Source organism: Copadichromis virginalis, linkage group LG4, assembly GCF_057382275.1.
Source record: "Copadichromis virginalis isolate Kocher_CV1m ecotype Utaka linkage group LG4, C_Virginalis_male_GT1.1, whole genome shotgun sequence".
In the NCBI taxonomy this organism is placed as follows: Eukaryota; Metazoa; Chordata; class Actinopteri; order Cichliformes; family Cichlidae; genus Copadichromis; species Copadichromis virginalis.
Window position 1 is genome coordinate 16038735 of NC_140621.1, and position 20886 is coordinate 16059620.

A 20886-nucleotide genomic window follows, 5' to 3' on the forward strand; every position below is an offset into this window, starting at 1 on the left:
GAAAAAAAAAAACAACTTTTCAACCACACCCAATCACGGTCACGTGGCATGTGACGCGTACGACACATAAAATCGTTATCACGCGAGATTTCCGGTCTTCTTCTCCAGGCGGTAGATACGCGCAAGCAGCTTTCTTGACTCTCGCCATGCAGTTCATTTTTGTTAAATTATATTCATGTATACATGTTGAGGTTGCTGCTGGTGACCCACCGTGAGCAGGTGAGACTTTGAGGAGCTTTTAATGAGACCTCAATATGTGGAAGTTTTAATTGTGCGCGTGTGCTAGCTGTTAGCTGCTCTTTATCCGGGTGAACACGTGCAGTGAGTCCACGCAGTCGAGGACTCAGAAAGTGGTAGAATGAGCGTTTCGTTTAAGTAAGGAAACATGCATCATGCTTACTGGCACGTAGAATAGAAGCACGATAAGTTTGATTATTTACGTTTTTGACGAACCATGTTATGTTGCTTGTGTCACGTTACAGCCAATCACTGATTTAACTTCTTATACAGGTTTGGATGATGCAGAGGGATTAATTTGTCTGCCTGCAACAGGGCGAAGTTTCATTTCCTGATTAAAGGTAAAACTGGTTAACAGTTGTATGCATTTGTGTCAGTGCAGTACACATGATGAACTTGTTATCCCTGTCCGAGAGAACAAAACCTTGTGGAAAGCCATGGTATCTGAGCTGCTGTGTTTATTTGTGAAACCCACATGCTGCTGATGGATCCTCACTGATGACGTGTGTTTTTTGCAGATTCGTGGCTCATCTGTTCTCCTTTCCACTGAGTGCCTAGAGTCACAGTCAAACCACAGTCAAAAGGTTTGTATTGCACTGGATCTTGTGATCTCTGTTGCCACTTTTTCAGTGATGAAAACTGCTGCATAGGAAGTGCCGTCTGATGCGATAACTGACGATAGAAAGCTGTTCTGAGAATCTGCAAAGCTCTTTGCTTTCAGCTTGTGTGATCTGAGCACTCGGTCATCCATGTGTTGTTTCCTGGTACAGGTGCTGTAGCAGCAGAAGAAAGGATGAAGATTTTCTGGGCTTGAAGACAGCAGGTCCTGAGCAGGTAAATCATGCAAGAGTTGTGATTTTTAAAGTCAAGCCAGTGATGATACAAGTTATCCCTGTCTGAACTCAAGTGTGGAGTCATGGTAACCTGAGGCTTGACTGCTGATGTTTTTATAGCAAAGTTTTTCTTGAATATTGTATTGATCATGTTGTAATTTAGTGTTACGGTCTTATTTATTATTTTATTTTCTAACTTGCAGATTGAGCTGCTGTGGAAGGACGGAATACCAACCTCAAGTGTGATGCCAGAGGAGACTATTAAATTCAGTATTTGTCTTTATGAAAGATGAAAACCATGTTGGATCAGAAACGTGTTTTTTAATAAAACTACGAGTTATAAAATTGAAGTATAGAAAGTAACGTGATTCCATATGTGCTGGGAGGAAAGCCCAGCATGTGTTGGTCAATCTGTGCTGAAAGATCTGTAAGATTTCTTTTTCAGATTTTCTAGAAAGAACTGCTCCTCTTGTAGGTATTCACGGTCCTGTTGGGGGCAGAAAAACAAAATCCAGTCAGTCAAAAATCTGAACACTTGAATTCTTGACAAATGATTTCAAGCATTGCTGGCCAAATAGTGATTGTATTAAAAAGCTGTGTGCACTGTGATGCCTCATGTTGACTGAGTTTCCAAAGTGCAATAAAAGCCTGTACTGGATCATAACACTTGTGTTTATCTGACGTCATTTCTTTTGGATTGTTTGCTGTGGTTCCATTTTTCCCACCAACAGTTTAGCAACAGTTACCAAAATAAAAGATATGAACAAACCTCAATGCAATGAATAACTGAAGACTTGTTATTAAAATCTTAAATAGACTGTACTGGTTTATATATTCTTTCAGTTTGTCTAGGATAAATTTAAAACTAAATGGATTAATAGGTTTCTTAAATGTGAAAATTGCTGTCTTTGCTACTGAGGCCTGTACTGTCCTGGTGACTCCAGGGTTCTATTGGTCAGATGCTCAATGCCACCCTTTCCATGTGAAACCCTGGGTTGATAACCAGCTTTGCATGACTATTTATCCCAATTGCACATGTTGGGGTAAGGGGACCCAGATAATGGAGAGATACGCTGAACTCTCCTTATAGAACAGTCCCACTTTTTTGAAGGTTTCTTAATTTTAGGTCAGTAAATTGATAAATATGGAAATAGGAAAGCATTGGGCTGGTTTTAACCTTCCAAACGTCGCTGCCCATTCTGATTTTGTTTGGCCAGAGCAGACGTTTGTGTTCAAAAGAGTGGTAAACAGACTGGTTTTCTACTCTACCTGAGCCCCAAGGGTACTTTGTCATGCTGCCTGGAGCAGTCAGGGATCAAACCAACAACCTTCCAATTAAAAGACAACCTGCTCTACCCTGCTGAGCCACAGCCACCCCAAGGAACATTAAAAATGTAAGTATAGCACGCTGCTGTACAGAAATAAACAGAGGCCATGAAGTCTATGATGTGCAATTTCTTTGGGCAGGTTTTGGGCCAATTACTCAGTCACACACATTGGCTGCTACTTCTGCACAGAGGTGAATGTGGAATTGGAGACAGGGTGGTGGGAAGAAGATGTGTTTGGCTTCACTGAAATAGACTTCATCCAAAAACATCCACAAACAATCAGACCTGTGTCTTAATTTAGGATCAAATAAGGGTAAAAATTTCACATGTAAGGAAAAATAGAGCATGTGAGCTGCTGTTTGTCAATTCTGTTTTAGTGATATTTGACATTTGCAACTAAAAATGTGCTCACCTTTTCTGCAGTATATCTCCACAGAGCCAGATTGGCCTGAAGTGCCATAGACTGAGAGCTGGTAAATGAAACTGGAGGAGGAACATTTAGGGTTGCAGGCAGCTCTGAAACGGAGTCTGTAGGGACAGTAACAAAGGCCAATTAGAGATCACAGAAAATGTGTTACTTTAAGCTAGTAGAGAAGACCAACATTCAGCCTCACCTGGTAAAACGGGGGCAATAATTTGTGGTAGAGGTGTAAGAGGAGAGTTTTGCCCCAGCCTCTGTGTATCCTTATGCAGGTGACTTAATCGTATTTGCTCCTGTAACAACAAGTGTTAAGATAACCACCACATTCATTCATTTATGTGCTTCATAAAGTGACACACATACCTTTAAAATCCGTTGCTCCTGTTGCCTCAGGTGCTCTGTTTGGGTGTGAATATTTCTCAGTCGCGCCTCGTGCTCCGCCTCCAATCGTTTCGCCTCCTGCAACGCTCGTTCCCCCTCCTCATACTTCTCTGCCGCGAGCTGTGAAGAACACGGTGTAGGGAAAATATGAACACACGCTGGACAAAAAACATGTCCAACACACTACACACAGGGATCGGTGTAGTGTGAAATTACCTTGCTGAATGCCTCGACCTCCTGGGCTCGTGTTTTGAGTCTCAGGGCCGTGCTGCTTAGTCTTTCTTTCTCCCTGTCCAGCTCTTCTCTAAGTTCTTCCAGAGCCTCTCGCTCCCGTGCCACAGCAAGTTCCTTCTGTTTCAGCTCGGCCGTGCGAAGCTTCAAGTCAGCTTGCTCCTACAAAAGGTTTTTACATTTTTTGTGCCTTTTCACGACTTGTGTGGGCTAAAGAGCTGACCTAAGCTCAAGCTCACCTGTGCTAGACTTATGATGGAGCCCTCCCTCTTCTCCAACAGACTGCTGACCTCACGCTCAGCCCTCTCATGCCTCTGCTTCTCCTGGGCGTGGAAGAGTGCCCACTCGGCCGCCAGCTTCCTCCTCTCATCCGCGCAGTGCTGCATCACTGACTTCTGCTCCTCCAGTAACGCGCTCTGAAAACACAGAAAAGGCCAAAGAAGCAAGTGGCGGTCAAGCTGCGCCAAGTTGGTGCAAAACACCTGCGCTGCTGCTGCAGATGTTCGTTGGCCTCACCTTGGCTCTCTCCAGCTCCTCTCGCTCCACGCTGATCTGCGTGGTGAGGACACACCGCTCTTCCTCCAGGCTTCTTTGGGTCGACTCGGCTTTGGCCTGCTCTGCTGTCATCTTCCAGCGCTCCTAAAGCACGCAAAATTAAATGGCATCTTCAGTCTTTAATGAGAAGAAGGTCAGTTTATATTATAGGTGGTTTTTTAGCTGTTTTCCTCACACTTATAAAATATAGCTTAAAAATGAATAAGTAGGATGCTCTGAGCATCTTAGAGAACCTGCCAAAGGACAGAAGACCACTGTTTATGACTGTGGTTGCATGTTTTTTGTCAACATCGTACATCAAAATGAGCTTTGGGCTTTATTTCTTCAGCATTAAAAGCAGTTTTTTTTGGATGTGAGGCTTCTGGCAGTTCGGAGATCAGCTCAGTGCGGTTGGGAAGCACGTCTGGTGCATACTTTCTGTCTGTGTGAGGCTCTGCAGACACAGGACGACCATCTTCTGTCTTTTTGTTCTTCTCAGTCTGCGCAGCTACTTCTAATGTTATGATTTCAATTAAACATGAACCACGCTTTTGTTCGTTCGCCCATGTTTAGTCTTACTGGTTCATCAAGCGCTCGGCCATAATTCTACAAATTCCAAATACTTAGTTGACTCTTGATGTGAGGTAAAAATGATACTGCAATATTTCTTAATATGCAAAGAGAATGTTTAGAAATCTAAAGTATGACATTTTTCGTTGATGCACTACTGCAGCAGGTCCTGGTGTATGATCTTGGTCTGTTACTGTCATTTCTCATAATCACCTTCTCAAGCTGTCTCTGCTGCTCTTTAAGCTGAGTGTCCATCCTGGAAATAATGTCCTTCAGGTACGCTTTCTCCTCTGCCATGGCTTTCTGCTGCTGGGCCAGATGACCCTGCATTGCTAAAACGCACACACACGCACACACACACACGCACACACACACACAGAATGACATTAAGCCATCGTGTTCTCGGACAATCTGCATCTTGACCCATTTTGTACAAAGTACACACGCGTGTGTGTGTGTGTAAAATACTTCGAAGCTGCTCGTCTCTGTGCCGTGCCTCCTGCTCCAGGCCGTGAGCGGTGTGTTCGTGCGTGCTCTCCACCCGAGAGGAAAGCTCTCCAAGCCGTGAGGAGAACTGCTCCATCCTTTCAATCACCCCTGCCACGGACCTGGACAAAGGCGGTGGAATTAAAACTTTTTATACACGAAAAGCTTGCTACATGTATCAGCACTGGCGCTGATATCGTGCACAAAAGAAAAAGAAGCAAAAACATTAAATATGTGACTGTCAATTAGACTTTTTGGGAATTTTCTTACCTGGTCTGAGATGTTGCGCTTGTAACAGCATCGATCTCTTCTTCCTTTAGCCTCTTCAGCCTGTGGATCTGATCCTCATAGTCTCTCTTCATCTCCAAGATAGATTTTCTGAGCAGCAATGCAACAAATATACACTAAACCATAAAGTCATCTATTTGCGATAAAAAACTAAATATTTGGAGACTTATTGAGTTATTTCACTGAGTTATCTGGATAATTTAGTTGAGTAAATCCCAAAACCCAAACCAATTTCAATAAAGCAAAGAAGGCTGGTTTTCTTTTCTTTCTTTCCTATGGTGTTGTCTTTTGAAACTACAACTTCACAGCCAGTAAATTTGTCGCTAACTGTAGAAAATTTGTTCTTGCTTTCATTTCATAGTCAACCTGCTGCCATAAAACAGGTTTTCCTACGTTTACCTCTGAAGGTCTCTGAGTCTCTCCACCTCACAGTCTCTTTCCTGCTGGGCCTGGGCCATTTTCCGCTGGTACTGAGCCTGAAGCTCTGAGCGTTCCTTCTCAGCCGCTCGCGTTACCGTTGCCAGGCGTTCCATCAGGTCTTCGCACTCATGTCGCGCTTGAGTCTCCCGCTGGGCAACCGAATCCTCGAGCAGTTTCACACGACCTCTGAAAATACACAGAGAGACTTGGGTTACAGACACATGTATGTAGAAGACTTCCACAGTTTCATGTGCTAAACTGAATTGATAAATTGATGTGGTCTAGGAATGGACTACTTGTGTGCGTTCTCCAGGAGCTCCATATCCTGTTTGTGCCGCTGCTGCATGCTCTCCAGTATCATTTGGCTTTGGTCTCGCTCCAGCTGCAAAGTCTTGACCTGAATGATGACACGATAAACTTTAAAGATAAAAAAAAATAAAAATAAAAATAAAAAATACAGTAACAATGCTCCCCCCATCACACCTCACATCCTTCTTGTCACCACATGAGGACATACCTGTCCCTCCAACTGGATGACGCGGGCCTGTAAAGCTTGATAGTCTGCAGGTTGTTCTTTTTCTTTAAGTCGCCGCAGGAGTCCCGCATCAACCACACCGCCTAGGCCCAGCAACTGAGTCTGCATCAGCTTTGAAAAAAAGTAGCCAAATTAAAAACAAACCAAAGGATGAATCTGGTGATTACATCCATTAGTAGGTCTTTGGAAGTGAGGAGGTCCTTACCTGGTTTTGGAGAAGCAGCTGCTGCAGACTGTCGGCTGAAAATGATGCCTGTTCCAAAGAAGAAAGCATTAAAAACGACAACAAGAAAAACTCAGAGACTACAAACCTGTCTTTGGGTGGTATTTACTTCAAAGGGAACGGTGTTGTAGTTCCTCTGCGCTCATTTTGTTTTCTTTGTTCTTTTTAAACGTACTTAAAGAGGTTTGCACTTGTTTTTACTGCTCTACAAACTGCATGCGTTTGTTATGTAGGCGTAGGTAATGGATAATAGGTATTGATTTGCAGTTAACTGGACATGAATAATTTGAGATTATGACGTAAAGGTCAACAGTGACTTATTTTAAATCTTTATACAGCATTTTCTATATGCTGACAATACACACTGCACTTTTAGGAATCATAGATTCTAAGTTATAAGACTTTTTCTCCATTTTTTCGTGTTCACAGACAGGCAGAAGGACAAGTACACGCAGAAGCAGTGCCAAAAACATCACCTCCTTGGTGGAGGTAAAACATATCTATTACAATTATGTCAGCCTTGATGCATGAAGGTAACAGTACCTGTTGTGGGAAAGCAGCTGATGTGTTTAGCGTTGCATTTTGCTGCGGATCTGCAGGAAAAAAAAAAAAAAAAACATGAGTAACAACCACACCGAGGCGTTACATCTGATATTAAGGCACTGGAGAGAAATCTGATGGTATTTTAGTGAACTGACTCGTTTCCCTGAGATTACCTACACCACATTGTGCCGGGCAGTGCAGCAGACAGGGGGCTGGGCAAAGGCAGTTGTTGCAAGGTTTCATTTGAAGCCTGAGTGGGCTCTGTTAGCACCTTGGATCTTGTACTGGATGGGAAGTGGTGGGGTTTGGACTGAAGCTGAGGCTGGCTAATGCTAACAGCAGAGGCTAACAATGGATCAGTATCGCTAGCAGAGTAAACTGAATGATAAGGCGAACTAAGAGCTGATGGATGGAGTGGGTTTGGTGGGGATGATGCTAAGGTGGAGGGGAGGTAACACTCGCCTGTGGGTGTATACTCGTTAACTACAGAAGGAGAGAGTATGAGAAAAGGAAGACACGGTTTAGAAAAAATATGAGCTCATGACTTATTTCTATTTTAAAATGATGTGATACAAGGTAGGATTAGGTATTAGATGGCTTTTTTAAGTATACGGGAAGCAGCCTAATGATTAACATTAACTAGTATGATTGTGTGAGAGGAGTGGTCAAAAGGGTTTCTGCTGTAAATGTGCAAATTGGGCAAATTTGCTGGCAATCTGAATCAGTGACTTTAATAAGATGGAAGGATAGCTACCATGATTAGACCTTTCTTCTCTGACAGGCGTGGAATGAGCAGCAGGACCGAGGCGTCCGGGAAAAGTGTCACTACATAAAATATAAGGAACATTTTTTTTTAAAAAGGGCCAAAACGTTAACATGGATTTAATGGACTTACACAACAAACCCCTTACCTCGTTTCTTTGATTGAAGGAAGCGTGTCTTCTCTGCTTTTGGGAGTTTGTGACGTTACTTGTTTACTAAAAATGAGATCAGGTTATCAATCATTACTGAGAACATGCTCTTTCTGTCTCTGTAGCATTTCTGTTATTGTCTTCAAATTGCACCGTACCTAACACTGAAGTCAGTGAAAGACTCTTCCTGCTTGGATGGTTTTGCCTCTGTGTTTAACGCGGACAGAGCTTTCCTCCTGCTCAGTGCCCCAGCTAACCAGTCATCCTCATCATCCCCTTCTTTCCTCTGGGTCTTAGAAACCTCAGGCTTGGCCTGTTTAATGGTATTGTCAGCGGGGGCTGAGCTCTCTTCTGGTGTTTTTGCAACAGATGTGGAATGGCTACCAGTGAATGAGGGCTTTCTTTCCAGTAAAGGAGACGAGGGGCTCTTTGAAGCCTCTGCTGGATTCTTTGTCTTATCGATGCCCTCCTCTAGATAGACCGGCTCATCTTCTGTCTTGAGGCCCAGCCAGTCAGCTGAGTTGCGTTGTCGAGAAGATGTGGGAGTGGTGGGCTTTGGCTTCTTTTCTGGCGTAGACACACTCATGTCCTCAGTAGAAAATCTGGTCGTAAGAAAAAAAAGATTACTTCTGTCCTGCTGAAAGCTGTAGGCATGAAGCAAACTGTAAATAACAAAACCTGGGCACACCTGACAGACTGTCTACGAGACTGACGCCCTTCAGAAGTGGATCCCAGTGTGGGCTGATAGGATCCAAATGTGAGGTCATCATCTAAACGAGGCTCTGATAGTTGGGAAAACGATTAGCTACTTCATTTTTTTAAGATAGTATTTAATTACAGCCAAGTTAAGGACAAAACTATGGTGCTCTATCACCTCTCCCAGCAGACGTTTTCTCCTGTTGCGGCTTTTCTTGAGACTGAAGCTCGTCCTTCCTCTCGCCCGTTGGTGGTCGCTCCAGAAGACGCGGTGACGTGAAACTCTCCAGAATCTCATCAATTCTGGTACGAGGTCTCTGAGGGGCGTCGGCTCTGAGAGCAACAGGGAACAGAGGTGACGCACAAAAGCAGCTAGGCTAACAAACCAGACTGAGGCTAGTAAAGTCTGTAAAGTCAGAGTTTGGTTATGTTTTTAGCTGCAGCCCAAAGCAATACCACAGTAATTATTCATCATTTGAGTGCTATAAATAAGGACAACAACGAGAGTGAGAGGGGGAAAAAAAAAGTGAAAACAGAGTTGTTACCTTTCCTTGGGAGACCAAAGCGGTGTCTCTTTTTTCTTGGGATTGTTTTTATTGCTGTCAAATCCGAGTGTATCCATTAGGTCATCCTTATCATCCTCAAACGTGAGCTCGCCTTTCTTTGTTGCCTTAGCTGATCAACAAAGAATAAAACACAAGCCTTCAGCATTTGGCAATTATTTAAAAAAAGAAAGGAAACTAAAGGATCCTGGTAAGTTTAAGGCTTACTCGTTTCATTCTTTAGAATGGGAGATGCTGAAGGAGATGGCACAGATTTTTCAGGTTTGGAGAAGCTAGATTTCAAGTCAGGCTTTGAGTCACCTGGAAGCAAATCATCCAGGGGGTCGTCTAGATCTGCAAAAAATAAGAGTCTTTATATTATGAATAATGGATTTGGGCCCCAGAGTGTAAAAGGGCAATAAAACACTTAAATACTTACTTTATTATTATTTTTTTTATCTGCTATACCAATACAATAACTTGAAACTGTACTTTGTTGAACTGGATTCATTAACTGACACATTTCCCAGTTGTGAAACATACACTTAGTGGCCACTTTGTTAGGCACACGTTTCAATTGCTCATTAACACACATATTTAATCAGCCAATCACATGGCAGTGCATTGAGGTAGGCAGATGTTGTCAAGATGGCCTGCTGAAGTTCAAACTTTGTATCCGAATGGGAAAGAAAGCTGATTTAAGTGACTTTGAATCTAGAGTAGTTAATGCTAGAGATCAGATGAGAGCACACGGATTACTTTGAGCTGATAAGAAGGCAACACTAACTCAAATAACTTGAAAAACCCAGTTTTGCAGAAAGCATCTCTGAGTGAACCTGTCAAACCTTGAAGCACATGGGCTACAGCAGAAGACAATACTGGGTGTGATTTCGGTCAGCTAAGAACAGGAAATTGAGGCTACAGTTCACACGAACTCACAGTCAACCTGAGTAATATTTCTGATCATGTCCATTTACCATTTATTGAACAAAATACAAATATAAATAGTCTGTTGTGAAAAAAGTAAGTGTACACAAGCTAGATCAAACAGAATCTAGTTTTTTCTTTGCAGAAATCAGTTGTTTTAGGTGTTTTGCATGTCTGTCAACAATCTCTGACGATTGCTCACTCAAAGTTTTTGAACATTGTTGAGCAAAATCTCTTTAATTGTAATTTGTTCTATGCTTTAGTTCATAGTCACCGTCAAAAACAACATTTTACTTCTGACGACACCACAAACTTCAGTGGCAGAGAGAATTAAAGAGAGCAGATGAACTTGTGACATTAAGATATATGAGCTTTATCCATAGGCACAAGTTCAAATTATTATTTATACTTGCCCCTTTACATGTATAGATATAATATTGGAATAACTGAAGGGCAATTCCATCTGCTAGTTGGATCATTGTTCTTGGGTGTCAGCGTATGCAAATCTAATTCCTTCCGTATACTTCCAGATTTGTTGATTCGATTTGGAATAGCAAACATTTTACAGTGTACACCTCCACTGTTAAATACTACCCACAAGCACCCACTGATGTGACTTAACTGCAAGTACAGGACTAAACACGTATCAACCACACTAATGTACCTTTAGCGTACGAAGTCTGAGCAACACCTTCATCCTCACCACCACTGTCTGAGTTAAAGCAACATTTTGAGAGAAACAAAGCAAAGCTGCAAGTCAACAACACATCTGCACCATGTTCATTTATACAAAGCTCAGTCAAGGAAGCGGATGTCACGACAGGGAGGGGGGAGACTCGCTTACCAGAGAAGGTGAACTTCTTATAACTCCGCGCTGAGGATAAAGGTGCAGAGTTCGGCTTCTTCCCCTCTTTGGTGGGTTCATCTGAGGGAAGCAAAGGCAGACAAAAGCCTTTTTCTGATCGCTGCTATTAATGTAAAACTTCAAAGCTGGTAATAATGTGGAGCTAATAATGAGAAAGTAATTTATGCGAGAACACTCTGCACTGAATTACCTGCTCCCTCTGGTTTTGCATTACTCTCGAGCACAGCAGAGTCTTTCTTTGGTCCTTCGCTAACAAGTGGCTTTGTTTGCGCGGGAGCCGAACTGGGCTTCTTCTTTGATGCAAAGAGGTCAGCGTCCATGTCGTCCATGTCCTGCACGAGGACAGAGAGGAAAAGTGAAACGTGCAGTGTGAACTTTATCTTTGCCGCCGCAACCTCAATTAATGACCCACCTTCATGCTCTTGAGTATGTCGCTGGGATCAGCCGCTGACACATCCGAGTCCTTGGACAAAAGAAAATATAAAAAGACAAAATAAACACAAAAGGAAAAAAAAAACGGGGTGAATATGACCCAGTTTGCATATTATCCTACATACCTCAGTGTCCGCACCATCCATTTTTATCTCCTGTGCTAGCGTGCTGAAGATATAATCAGTAGCAGATGAGCAGGAAAAGAAAACAGAACATGAAGAGGAGTAATAATTTACAGCTGGCACATTGCAATTCACAAATCTTCCTTCTAACTTACCTATACATAGGTCCATCGTGTGATGCTTTCGTCCTTACTGGCTGCTCTAGTTGGAAAATTAATTCAAGAAAATATTATGACACACTTTAACATAAAGATAGACACTAATTCTGATAAAACAGCACAACTGCGCTCACTTACTGTCATCATCAAGCAAGCTGTCAAGCAAATCATCCCTGAATGAACCTTAGAAAAGCAACAGAGGTATACAGTCAACTTCAGCAAGGTGCAGGAGAGGCATACTACTGCTGCTGCCTATATCTGTATTTGTCGTGGTACGACATCTCATGATCCAATGATTTTGGATCAGCAGGACAGACACACACTGGGTTATATTTTAATGTAGAAATAGGCTTTTATCATTTTACAGTCAATGTTTTGCTGAGGTACAATCACGAGGGACAAGGATGTAATTGTGTGCCAGATACAACATACTTTAATATAAAGTGGACCAGACCAGTGAAACTCCCCTAACTGTCACTGTACAAAAGTTTAACTTTTCTGCCATTTAATTGTCTATATATTACTTAATTACTTTGGTGTAGTATGAATGACCATGGGAGAGGTCTTTATCAAGCTGTAAATCAGTTAAAAGTCTAATTTTATGCCGTGCTTTAGATTGTTCAAAGCCACCCAGCGGGTCAGTGTTGTACCAAAAGAGATTCATCATTTTTAAACTCTTGTAAATGACTTGTTGTCTGTCAAACATATCTTTCATGATTGCTATCAAGTCGTTTGGAGCCACAAACAACATTCCTGTCACAAGGTAGAAGCTGCAATCAGTTTTGGGCAAACTAACTTATATAGAAGCCTTTATTTATCCAGCTAAGTCTCACTGACATTAAAAGTGTCTTTTTAAAGAGTAATCTGGCCAAGAAAGGAGCAGAAATTGCAACAAATACAAAATAATAGTTATATAAAGACACTGCGTTTTTATTTATTTTATATACATAACCCCTTAATAAATCATGTTAGCTACACTCAATATAAGCAAATACATTACACATTAAAACAAATACACAGAAACATCGGAAATCACTACTTGGTACAAGACCGTTTAAACTTTTTTGTCGAATTGATTCTGGGCCCCAGGCCTTATTTTTGATACTCCTGAAAGTTTATTTAAAAAAAATTAAAAATTAAAAAAAAGAAGGAAAGTTAGTAGGATTCAAATAGCACAAGTTTAACTTACTTTTCGAGGCTTTCCCCTTCGGCTTTGTAGCCTGAAAATAGCAGTGAAAATAAGTTTATTAATTTAGCAGATAATCATGAAAAAAGTGAATGATAATGAAATGATCCTCGAAGATTATGAAACCCCGTTACATCGTCAATGAATAAATACAAAAAAAAATGTCGAGGGAGAGCACAGTTTGACTTACCATGTTCAATCTGTGCTGGTGGGTTTACAGTGTAAGGGTAGTCATCAAGCTAACAGTGCAACAGAACCGAGCAGAATACATTTTTACTGCCATTTTTTATTTATTTATCATTTCATCGTCACTGTTAGCAGCTCTGGGTTTAAGAGCAGCATAAAATGAACACACATAGCGCCTCCTGTCTCTATTGGCAACCGCTCAGCTACTCTAGCTAGCATTTGTCAAGAACATAACACGACTGGAGCCTTTCGTCTTAATTACTGTGGTTTAAATAGTCACGTATTCATACAGCTCGTTGTGTTTAGCGTTTAGCATCTTAAAGTTGGCCAGCAGACTAACGGTAAAAAAAACAAAAACAAATCGCACCGCCCCCACACAACCCATTTCCACAGAGGGTTGCACCTTAGCTACACTGCAAACAAAAGCTAACTAGTGTTCCAGCGCTAGGCTTGTGATTAGCATTAAATGTAGCTACATACAAAATAAGCAGTAAACCACCAGCTTCGGTGTTTGGGCCACTCAGTGCTGGAGTAGCGGGTGCCACAACCGTGCCGACCGGCAAAACATACGTTTCCTGTTTACTGTTTGAGGTGCATTATGGGTAGAGTAGTTTCAAGGAAGCCTTCGGGGAAAGGCGTTTGAAAAAAGGCTTTTGATTTGTGCTGTCTAAAAACACTAAAGTTAGTCGTTTTGAACATGAGCTGGTATTTTTAACCAAAGTGCTTGGGCCTGCTTAGTGAGGTCTGCCAAAGTGGTTTACCAGCAGGTGGCATCAAAGCTTAGAAAATGACTCAAGGCAAATCAGAGCTGAGTAATATTTTAAAATCAGTTTACTAATACTATTAATATTCTAAAGCCTTTTCTGTTCTCAGAAACAGCTTGCAAATTGACTAGAAGAGTACCTTTAACCTAAACTTGAAATTTTATAAAAGTCATTATAAAAAAAATGAAAAAAAGGGTAATCATCTTTAAAAGTTTACAAGTAGATTTTTAAAAGCCTTTTAAACTGAGTTTTTGTGCCTTTCTGATGGCAAAGGGAAGTTTGTCCCACAGTGTTGAAGCTATACATGCATATGTGCTCATACATAATACTAATTTTCATGTAGGGTGGAACAGAGGTGCAGTGGTTAGCGCTGGGTTCGAATTCAGTCCGCCTCTCTCCCTCCCATGAGCTCTGAAATGGATAAATAAAAGACAATGGCTGAATGTGAGCTTTATGTCTTAATGACATTTTCCAATATTGATCTAATGTTTAACATTTACTTGAACTGTAAAGTTTATTTTCTGTGATGATTTGTGTGGACTGTGTTTGAAGGTGCAGGAGGACTGTCGTCTTACAGTAAGCACATTCCTCAAAGCCATCATTCATCGTGTTACAGAGTTACATACAACTAGACCTGATTTTGTTTCCTATTCATTGTAGTATCAAAACAGTTTTAGCGCATGAGGTCTGTACATGCTCGATATTGTTTCATTTTTGCTGAATTGGTGAGTCAGACAGAAGCTGTTAACAGACAGGTTTCCTTCCTCTGCTGGCAAATGTGGACAGGCCTCATTTTGACTCTGCAGTTTTGTCGAGACTGTCGGACTAATGCACACAAGTGATAATCTATGGCAATTTGCCTTTGATAAAGTAAATATCAAATAACAAGTGTGCAAATAACAATTTATTTATTTTCCAAATTATCTGCTGTGCATATCATGTGATCGGTATACTTTACAGGAGTGCTTTGTTTACTGTAATGTCAGCTGACATTTTAAATGTTGATAGAAGGCAAAAAAAAAAGCACTTTGACCGAGTGGAAAATAAATACTTGTATGATATGAAAACCATTTTAATAAATCACCTAAGTATGAAACAGTTATTATTAGTGCATATGACAGAGAAGCCTCCCTGATGTTCAGTGGCACACAGCAGAGCATAAATGCCTTTTAATGCTATATTTAGTTGCTGGTGTTCCTCTGGGAGAACAGCATAAAGCTTTAATGTTTACATGCCACATACAGTGCAACATATGACGTAAACTCAATACTTCAGAAGAAATGAGGCCACTTGTGAAATGCTGAGATGCATCCTGCCAAAGGTCTAGCCCTCTGCGTGCAACAATTTAACACAAACTATATGGAAAAGAAGCAGGAAAAAAATGTATGTGTCATGCTATGATTTACCCATGAAAGTGTTACATTTGCAGTCTTCTCCTGGAGAAAAACCCCCACAAGAACTGATTGCAAATAAAGTAAAAAATCAGTTTAATTAAAATATGTGAAAGGATTAATTTCCTGAGAAAATCACAAGCAGCAGTCTAGGGGGTGAAAAATAATGCCAACGCAGAAGTGCTGAGCACAGCATTTCCTTGGTTGAGCCAATAGAGCCTGACTCCAAAAGTGAGTCGATCTGCAGATACACCATGTTAAAATGCTCAGTTTTACCACCGATATAAATATGTTTACAGCCTTTTGCAAAAACCATTTGGGCCACTGTAGCTAAGTTCTGTATTCATGACATGTGAATTTTGCTCTAATGTTCCCATTAAAATTCTGCTAAGGCTTGAAGTTATGCAAAACATGGGAGCATGGATGGTTGGTCTTGATCAGCATTCAGTTGCACTAAAATATAATGGAGTTTGTTGTTCAGTTTTTCTCGTTAAAACATTTTGTTTTAGGCCTAGTTTTCCAATAGCCAAAATTAGCATGTCAATGGACTTTGCTCACCAAGTTAGCTAGCCCTGAGTGGTGTTAGCTGTTTTCAGGCCTCCAAACAGGCATCCATCTTTTATGTAATCTACGGTTAACCATAGTGTGAGATGAGACTATTTACAGTAAAAGATGTAAGTAGTCATACTGGTTAGTGAACTCCATATAAAGCCTAAAGTTTAGCAGCTCATGAAGGAGGGGTGGCAGTGACAATAAAACCGAGGACAGTGTACGCCCTTCAGCTAACAAAGTCAATTACAACTGGTAGCATTTTAATAATAATGTTAAAACAGTGAACTTCATGTTTTATTCAGCATGACTTTAAACTTCTAATTGAACCCATAAAGTTATCAGTAAAATGTTTACGTCGGTGGCCGAGTGAGAGAGCTGAGGACTTCTAACAGCTCTGTAACAATAGAGTAAAAACAGGACACCAACCTTCTTGTGAAAAAGGAAAAAAAAAAACTGGGGTTGCCTGGTAAGGACATTGAATTCTTTCACATTCAGCAATTGATTGCATGTAGTTCGAGCATGCAACACCTTCAACCTCTGAGTGACTACTTTTGATCAGGAGGCGATTGAACAGGTTGCCTGGTGAGAGGCGACCTGTCTCCAAGCAATCATGCTCCAAACCACACAGACTGTAATTACAAATTGGTAAAAGTTTGCAAATAATTGCCTTGCAATCAGTCTGTGCCAGTCTGTTCCAATGAGTACAACTCATCTGTCATGTGGGTGGTTATTAGCTGGTTGGACATAGCTGATTATGCTCAAATATAGTGAGCACCTATGCTATTTTGCAGTTAAATTGCCAGTCCTGGAGTAACTACCTCCCACTTTCTCGTGGAATTTGTAAATTTTCAGTTTCAAATTGAAGAAAAATTTGCTGAACTCTGAACGTTAATCGTTAAATTGAATTTCTGTGTATGTAATTCCACAGATTTATCACAGCTGATCACAAACAGATTGAACGTAACTGCTAACTTGACCCCATTCAGTGACAAACTGTTTTATTGCCGTCTTATTCCTGTTAGTTAGTTTAAAGTTGGCAGCTGACTGCAAGTGGTCACAGGAACATAACCAGAAGTCTTTTTGCAACCACTGTAGTCGCCCCCTGCTGGCCACTAGAAAGAATGCAGCTTTAAGGCAATGGATTCCAAGGCAATGGCCTTGGATTCACTTCTCTGGTCTAGAAGCTACTTGCACCATGTGTGAATGAAACATACATTTCGCAAGATTTAAAATGTAATATTGTTGGAGGGTATGAAAATGTTTTGTTCTATTGTTTTTCCTTATGGAAAATAATTTTATATGTCAAAGCAAAACATCAGACAATCAGAGAAGAATATTGTGGCATTTTATTGTGTGGAGGCACATTTTTGTTACTTTAAACCCTGGAAATCTGATCAAATTCACAAGCTAAAGATACATTTTGACTCTAAAGCAGACAGCAGTAGTAGCAATGTTGTAAATTCAGCCTTTGTCCAGTTTCATCTTCCAAGCTGAAACATACCCATGTTCACTCATTTGCTGTTTCCTCTTCAGTAAAACGAACATCTGTTGGACAGATAGGGGGGAGGCATGATCAAAACAAGCCTCATTGTTTTTGTAGCCCTCTATTTTATTTTATTTTTTTCACTCCCGGTGGGAGCCTTACTGTGAGCTGCCAAATGCAGATGAATTAGAATCAGATCACTGAGAGAATACAAAGAAGATTACATGAAGTCTGTCCTGTAGCATCAGTGGAACAAGTGTTGACATCAAGAGGCCACTGAAAAAAAGAAGCACAAAATAAATTAAGACTTGTTTTCTGGCTTATTCAACTTAAGATTTAACAAATGACATCTGCAGGGGAGGATGAGCAAGCAATTGGGAAAAAAATGTAAATATTAAATGCAAAGTCATGAATGATGTGGGAAAACAGCTGTCTCCAGAAGATGATTCATGAAGCTAACATGCTGTGGTTCATTATGGAGGTCAACTACTTTATTAAGTTCCTCTACACCGGCATTTAACAGTGCGGTTCCAGGAAGGTGATGTATTTATACTACCCCTCCAAAGAGATGATGGATTGCTGTTCTGCCCATGAATCATTTAGCGTAGTAACAGTGAGTCCTCAAAAGCCAAATGTGAGGCAGGCATCTCTGTTCTTCGTGCATCTTTCGAAGGTTTACAAAAGTTATGAAACCTCCTTCAGTTTCATCACTACAGCACAGCGTTTGCAGGTGTTCTAGAGATGACAGAGGATCTGGCAGATCTTTCAATCTATGTTTAAAATATCGTGTCTGGAATGTCAGAAATGTTGGAATGTTTTCTTTTTTTTCTTCTTTTTTATTGCAGAATTGATTTATCAGTGGGGTTTTTCCTTCCTCTATCATAACAGACTGAACAGCCCAAATCCAGCACACGTTAGACTAGATCGACTCAGGAATGTGTCAGAATGCACGTAAGTTATGACTTCTCTCATTATCTCCTGTGATAAAGCTAACCGAGGGTGCGTGCCTCAGTTCACTCCTGTTGGAAATGATCCTATAATGATTTTGAAACGCGTGACATCACTGCAAATTTTAAAGAGAGTTTATTTATAGGCAATAATTTACTGCAATCAAATGCTACACGGTGTATCTGACACACATAAGCAAACTAAATTAAAATAAACTAAAGTGGGAAGAGGTTTTCCACTCACAATTCCGGTTTGCAATGGCTAATGACATTCTAAGTAATGGCTGGAAGTTCAGAAAAAAACGCCAATGACATTTCAGACTTTGTCCATCTGCACTGGAGAGGAAAACAATTCCTCCACTTATGCAATTGGAACTGTAAACACTGCGAACACACAGTTTGGTGCTGAAATGCTGTTAGTTGCAAAGTCATGAATGGCATTGGCCAATAATGATTTAGAAGGAATAGTCATCCTGACTTAGCTAAATCCAATTGCCCTCATAAAAGCGCTCTCCTAAGGTGGCCTGTGACCTACATGAAACCTCCATCCTGCAGTGGGGCACAGGTTTACTATTTTATGTAGCGATCTTTCACATTCGCATTTAACACTGCGGTTCCAGGAAGGCAATGTATTTATAATAACCCTCTAAAGAGATGGTGCATTGTTTCTTCTGCTTCTGAATCATTTAGTGTTAGCAGTGTAGCAGTGAGTACTTAAAAGCCAAATGTGGGGCAGGCGTCTTGGCTCTTTATGCATCTGTGCCTCTCCAACATGCTCCACTGCTCCACTTTCTCCACTTGTCTGAAGCCCCTTTGTAAACCTCTCCTCTCTCTCTCGCTCTCTCTCTCTCTCTCTCTCTCTCTCACACACACACACACACACACATTCAAAAAAGATCAGGATTTTGAAAACTTCCTTGAAAATCCTGATCGTTTTTGAATGATTCCTCATTAAAAACAGTGTTTTAATGAGCACTGGAGGTTTGCTGCGATTTAACAACCTGTAAACAGAGAACATTTTTCAAGGCTGCAATAACAACACCCAGTGGACGTTATCTCATGTCAGGCCAGTAGAAGGATGACATGCATGTTTGACAGTTTCAACAGCATTTAACAACCTGGGCTGTAAGTTGAATTACGGGAATTGTAAATCCTAAAACTTTGGAACCTGGCCAGCGCTAAGCACTAAAGAAGCCATCGGATCTTGTTGTCTGCCGCTTTTTAATCTGTCGCTCGCATGTTCTCGAATTTGAAGAAAAGGTGTTGCATTTTCTCAGTATGCTTCCCTTCAGGTCATTTGTTTGCGTTTTCTTACCCAGTCATTTCTCTGTTTCTGTTGCTCCGTTGCTCTTCATGTATGGCACGTCTTCCTCAAACTCCTCTCTCTGCCTGTGGGAGGTGATACATAACAAGAGCACAATGTACACTTTTATCATGATAAAATCTTGAGATCTGGATGATGGAAAATGTGCGCACAGTTTTTCCTGTTTCATTTATTTCTGTTTGCTTTTTTCAGTCTTAATAGTGAGCTAGATGCTGCCATGCTCCATGGTGCTGTAGCCGTTGGCGTTGTTTGCTATTGCAGTGTGAGTGGGTAAGCAGGGCCAGGGGCCTGAGATGATTGCACTTAAAGTCAATTAGTAGCCATAAACTCAAGAGCACTGATATTTTTTTTCCTCCTCCATTCATGTCTCCATTAAAAAAAGCTGGAATACACTGTCGTTACATAGCCAGCCACTTAATCCACCACGCTGTTGCTCGAAGCAAGCCCTAAAATAATCACATGGCTGATTTCGAATCAATGAAAACCAGTCTCTCACGCTGTTCCCCTCATATGAAACAGATATGGCTTTTATGTGCTAAAAGTATAGTTTTTGTGTCAATTATTTAATGAGCTATTTAATGTGTTTCTCCAATGGCTCAAAGTAAATTTCCTCTTTATTCTTTCAGGCATTTGCTAAAGCAAATACTGACATGAGGGGGTTAAATGCAAAAATAAAACAAGATTTCTAGATGTGAAAATTCAAATGGGGGTTTATAAAGTTAGACTCACGGTTTGATTTTGTTGAAGAACCTCTGTCGTAGGATGAGAGCAATGGTGGTGAGGACCATCATAGTCGTACACATGGCTCTACCCCAAGGATCTCCTGCCTTGGGAACGCTGGTGGTTCAGAGCACTGAACCGTCTTCCGCCATTGAAAGGCTTGAATGGTAAAAGGCAGAGTTTGTGGTGTAACAATCTGACTATTCCTGCCTTGGCGCTCACACATGATTGGGGAGATTACCATGGAGGATTAGCTAGGATCAAGGAGGGGGGGTTAGATCTCGCTGGCAGGACTACGAGGTAAACAGAGCATGCTGTGAGTTGCTGTTCTAAAAACAGCCCACCCTTACCACCATGTCATTAGCACAGCATGCTAAATCCATCTCATCAGTATATTGTCTTTTTTTCAGTTGAGGATAGGCAGAATTATGTAACGGGGGCAACAGGGTAGCTTCGCAACATGAGCCTAAAGATCAACATACCAATCAGCTTACATTGTTTTATAAGTGGATTATCTAGTTCAATATTATTGTGCTCAAACATAACTTGGGAAACATCGAATGTTTAGAACATATCATGGGACTGCTTCTAAATATACCAAAACCAGACCCTCTAATGACTTCTCCGCAGGCCAAGTCCAGTGTTCCTAC

General features: G+C 41.0%; 1 protein-coding gene, 2 long non-coding RNA genes and 2 other non-coding genes across 10 annotated transcripts; 3 read left to right on the forward strand and 2 right to left on the reverse strand.

The window, feature by feature from the left end:
• Nucleotides 1-71: 71 nt before the first annotated feature.
• LOC146711096 (uncharacterized) lies at nt 72-1736 on the forward strand. Of its 2 annotated transcripts, none has more exons than XR_014920106.1 (5): nt 72-219; nt 511-578; nt 756-821; nt 1008-1071; nt 1274-1736. It is a non-coding gene; the product is annotated as an uncharacterized LOC146711096 (long non-coding RNA). The 2 variants fall into 2 exon arrangements; XR_014920107.1 differs by lacking the exon at nt 72-219 and adding an exon at nt 226-375.
• On the forward strand, nt 863-934 carry LOC146711097 (small nucleolar RNA SNORD49). The gene has a single exon (XR_014920314.1). It is a non-coding gene; the product is annotated as a small nucleolar RNA SNORD49 (small nucleolar RNA).
• LOC146711098 (small nucleolar RNA R38) lies at nt 1103-1172 on the forward strand. The gene has a single exon (XR_014920312.1). It is a non-coding gene; the product is annotated as a small nucleolar RNA R38 (small nucleolar RNA).
• Nucleotides 1372-13632, reverse strand: fbf1 (Fas binding factor 1). Of its 5 annotated transcripts, none has more exons than XM_085453800.1 (32): nt 13536-13632; nt 12873-12903; nt 11822-11866; nt 11681-11726; nt 11529-11571; nt 11384-11434; nt 11162-11303; nt 10951-11031; nt 10771-10818; nt 9408-9533; nt 9183-9312; nt 8816-8970; nt 8630-8723; nt 8100-8543; nt 7942-8007; nt 7785-7855; nt 7208-7513; nt 7031-7080; nt 6470-6517; nt 6247-6375; nt 6026-6126; nt 5709-5915; nt 5292-5399; nt 5004-5143; nt 4749-4867; nt 3948-4070; nt 3671-3847; nt 3417-3593; nt 3183-3320; nt 3013-3112; nt 2811-2926; nt 1372-1557 (listed from the first exon to the last, which is right to left on the reverse strand). In XM_085453800.1, the coding sequence occupies exons 4-32, from the start codon at nt 11686-11688 to the stop codon at nt 1477-1479; spliced, it is 3579 nt and encodes a 1192-aa protein (XP_085309926.1). In that variant the 5' UTR covers nt 11689-11726; nt 11822-11866; nt 12873-12903; nt 13536-13632; the 3' UTR covers nt 1372-1476. The 5 variants fall into 5 exon arrangements, with proteins under 5 accessions (XP_085309926.1, XP_085309922.1, XP_085309923.1 ...); XM_085453796.1 differs by having other exon boundaries at nt 13060-13602; XM_085453797.1 differs by lacking the exon at nt 10771-10818 and having other exon boundaries at nt 13060-13602.
• A 3474-nt stretch (nt 13633-17106) lies between these two features.
• Nucleotides 17107-20488, reverse strand: LOC146711100 (uncharacterized). The gene is made up of 4 exons (XR_014920279.1): nt 20246-20488; nt 19508-19581; nt 17470-17521; nt 17107-17307 (listed from the first exon to the last, which is right to left on the reverse strand). It is a non-coding gene; the product is annotated as an uncharacterized LOC146711100 (long non-coding RNA).
• Nucleotides 20489-20886: the final 398 nt, after the last annotated feature.

Excerpts from the sequence above, each read along its gene's own strand:
- fbf1 (XM_085453796.1), bottom strand. Across the intron at positions 11,032-11,161 it reads TGCAAAACCAGAGGGAGCAG|ATGAACCCACCAAAGAGGGG; the intron begins GTAATTCAGTGC and ends TGCTTCCCTCAG. Across the intron at positions 4,868-5,003 it reads CAGAGACGAGCAGCTTCGAA|CAATGCAGGGTCATCTGGCC; the intron begins GTATTTTACACA and ends TGTGCGTTTTAG.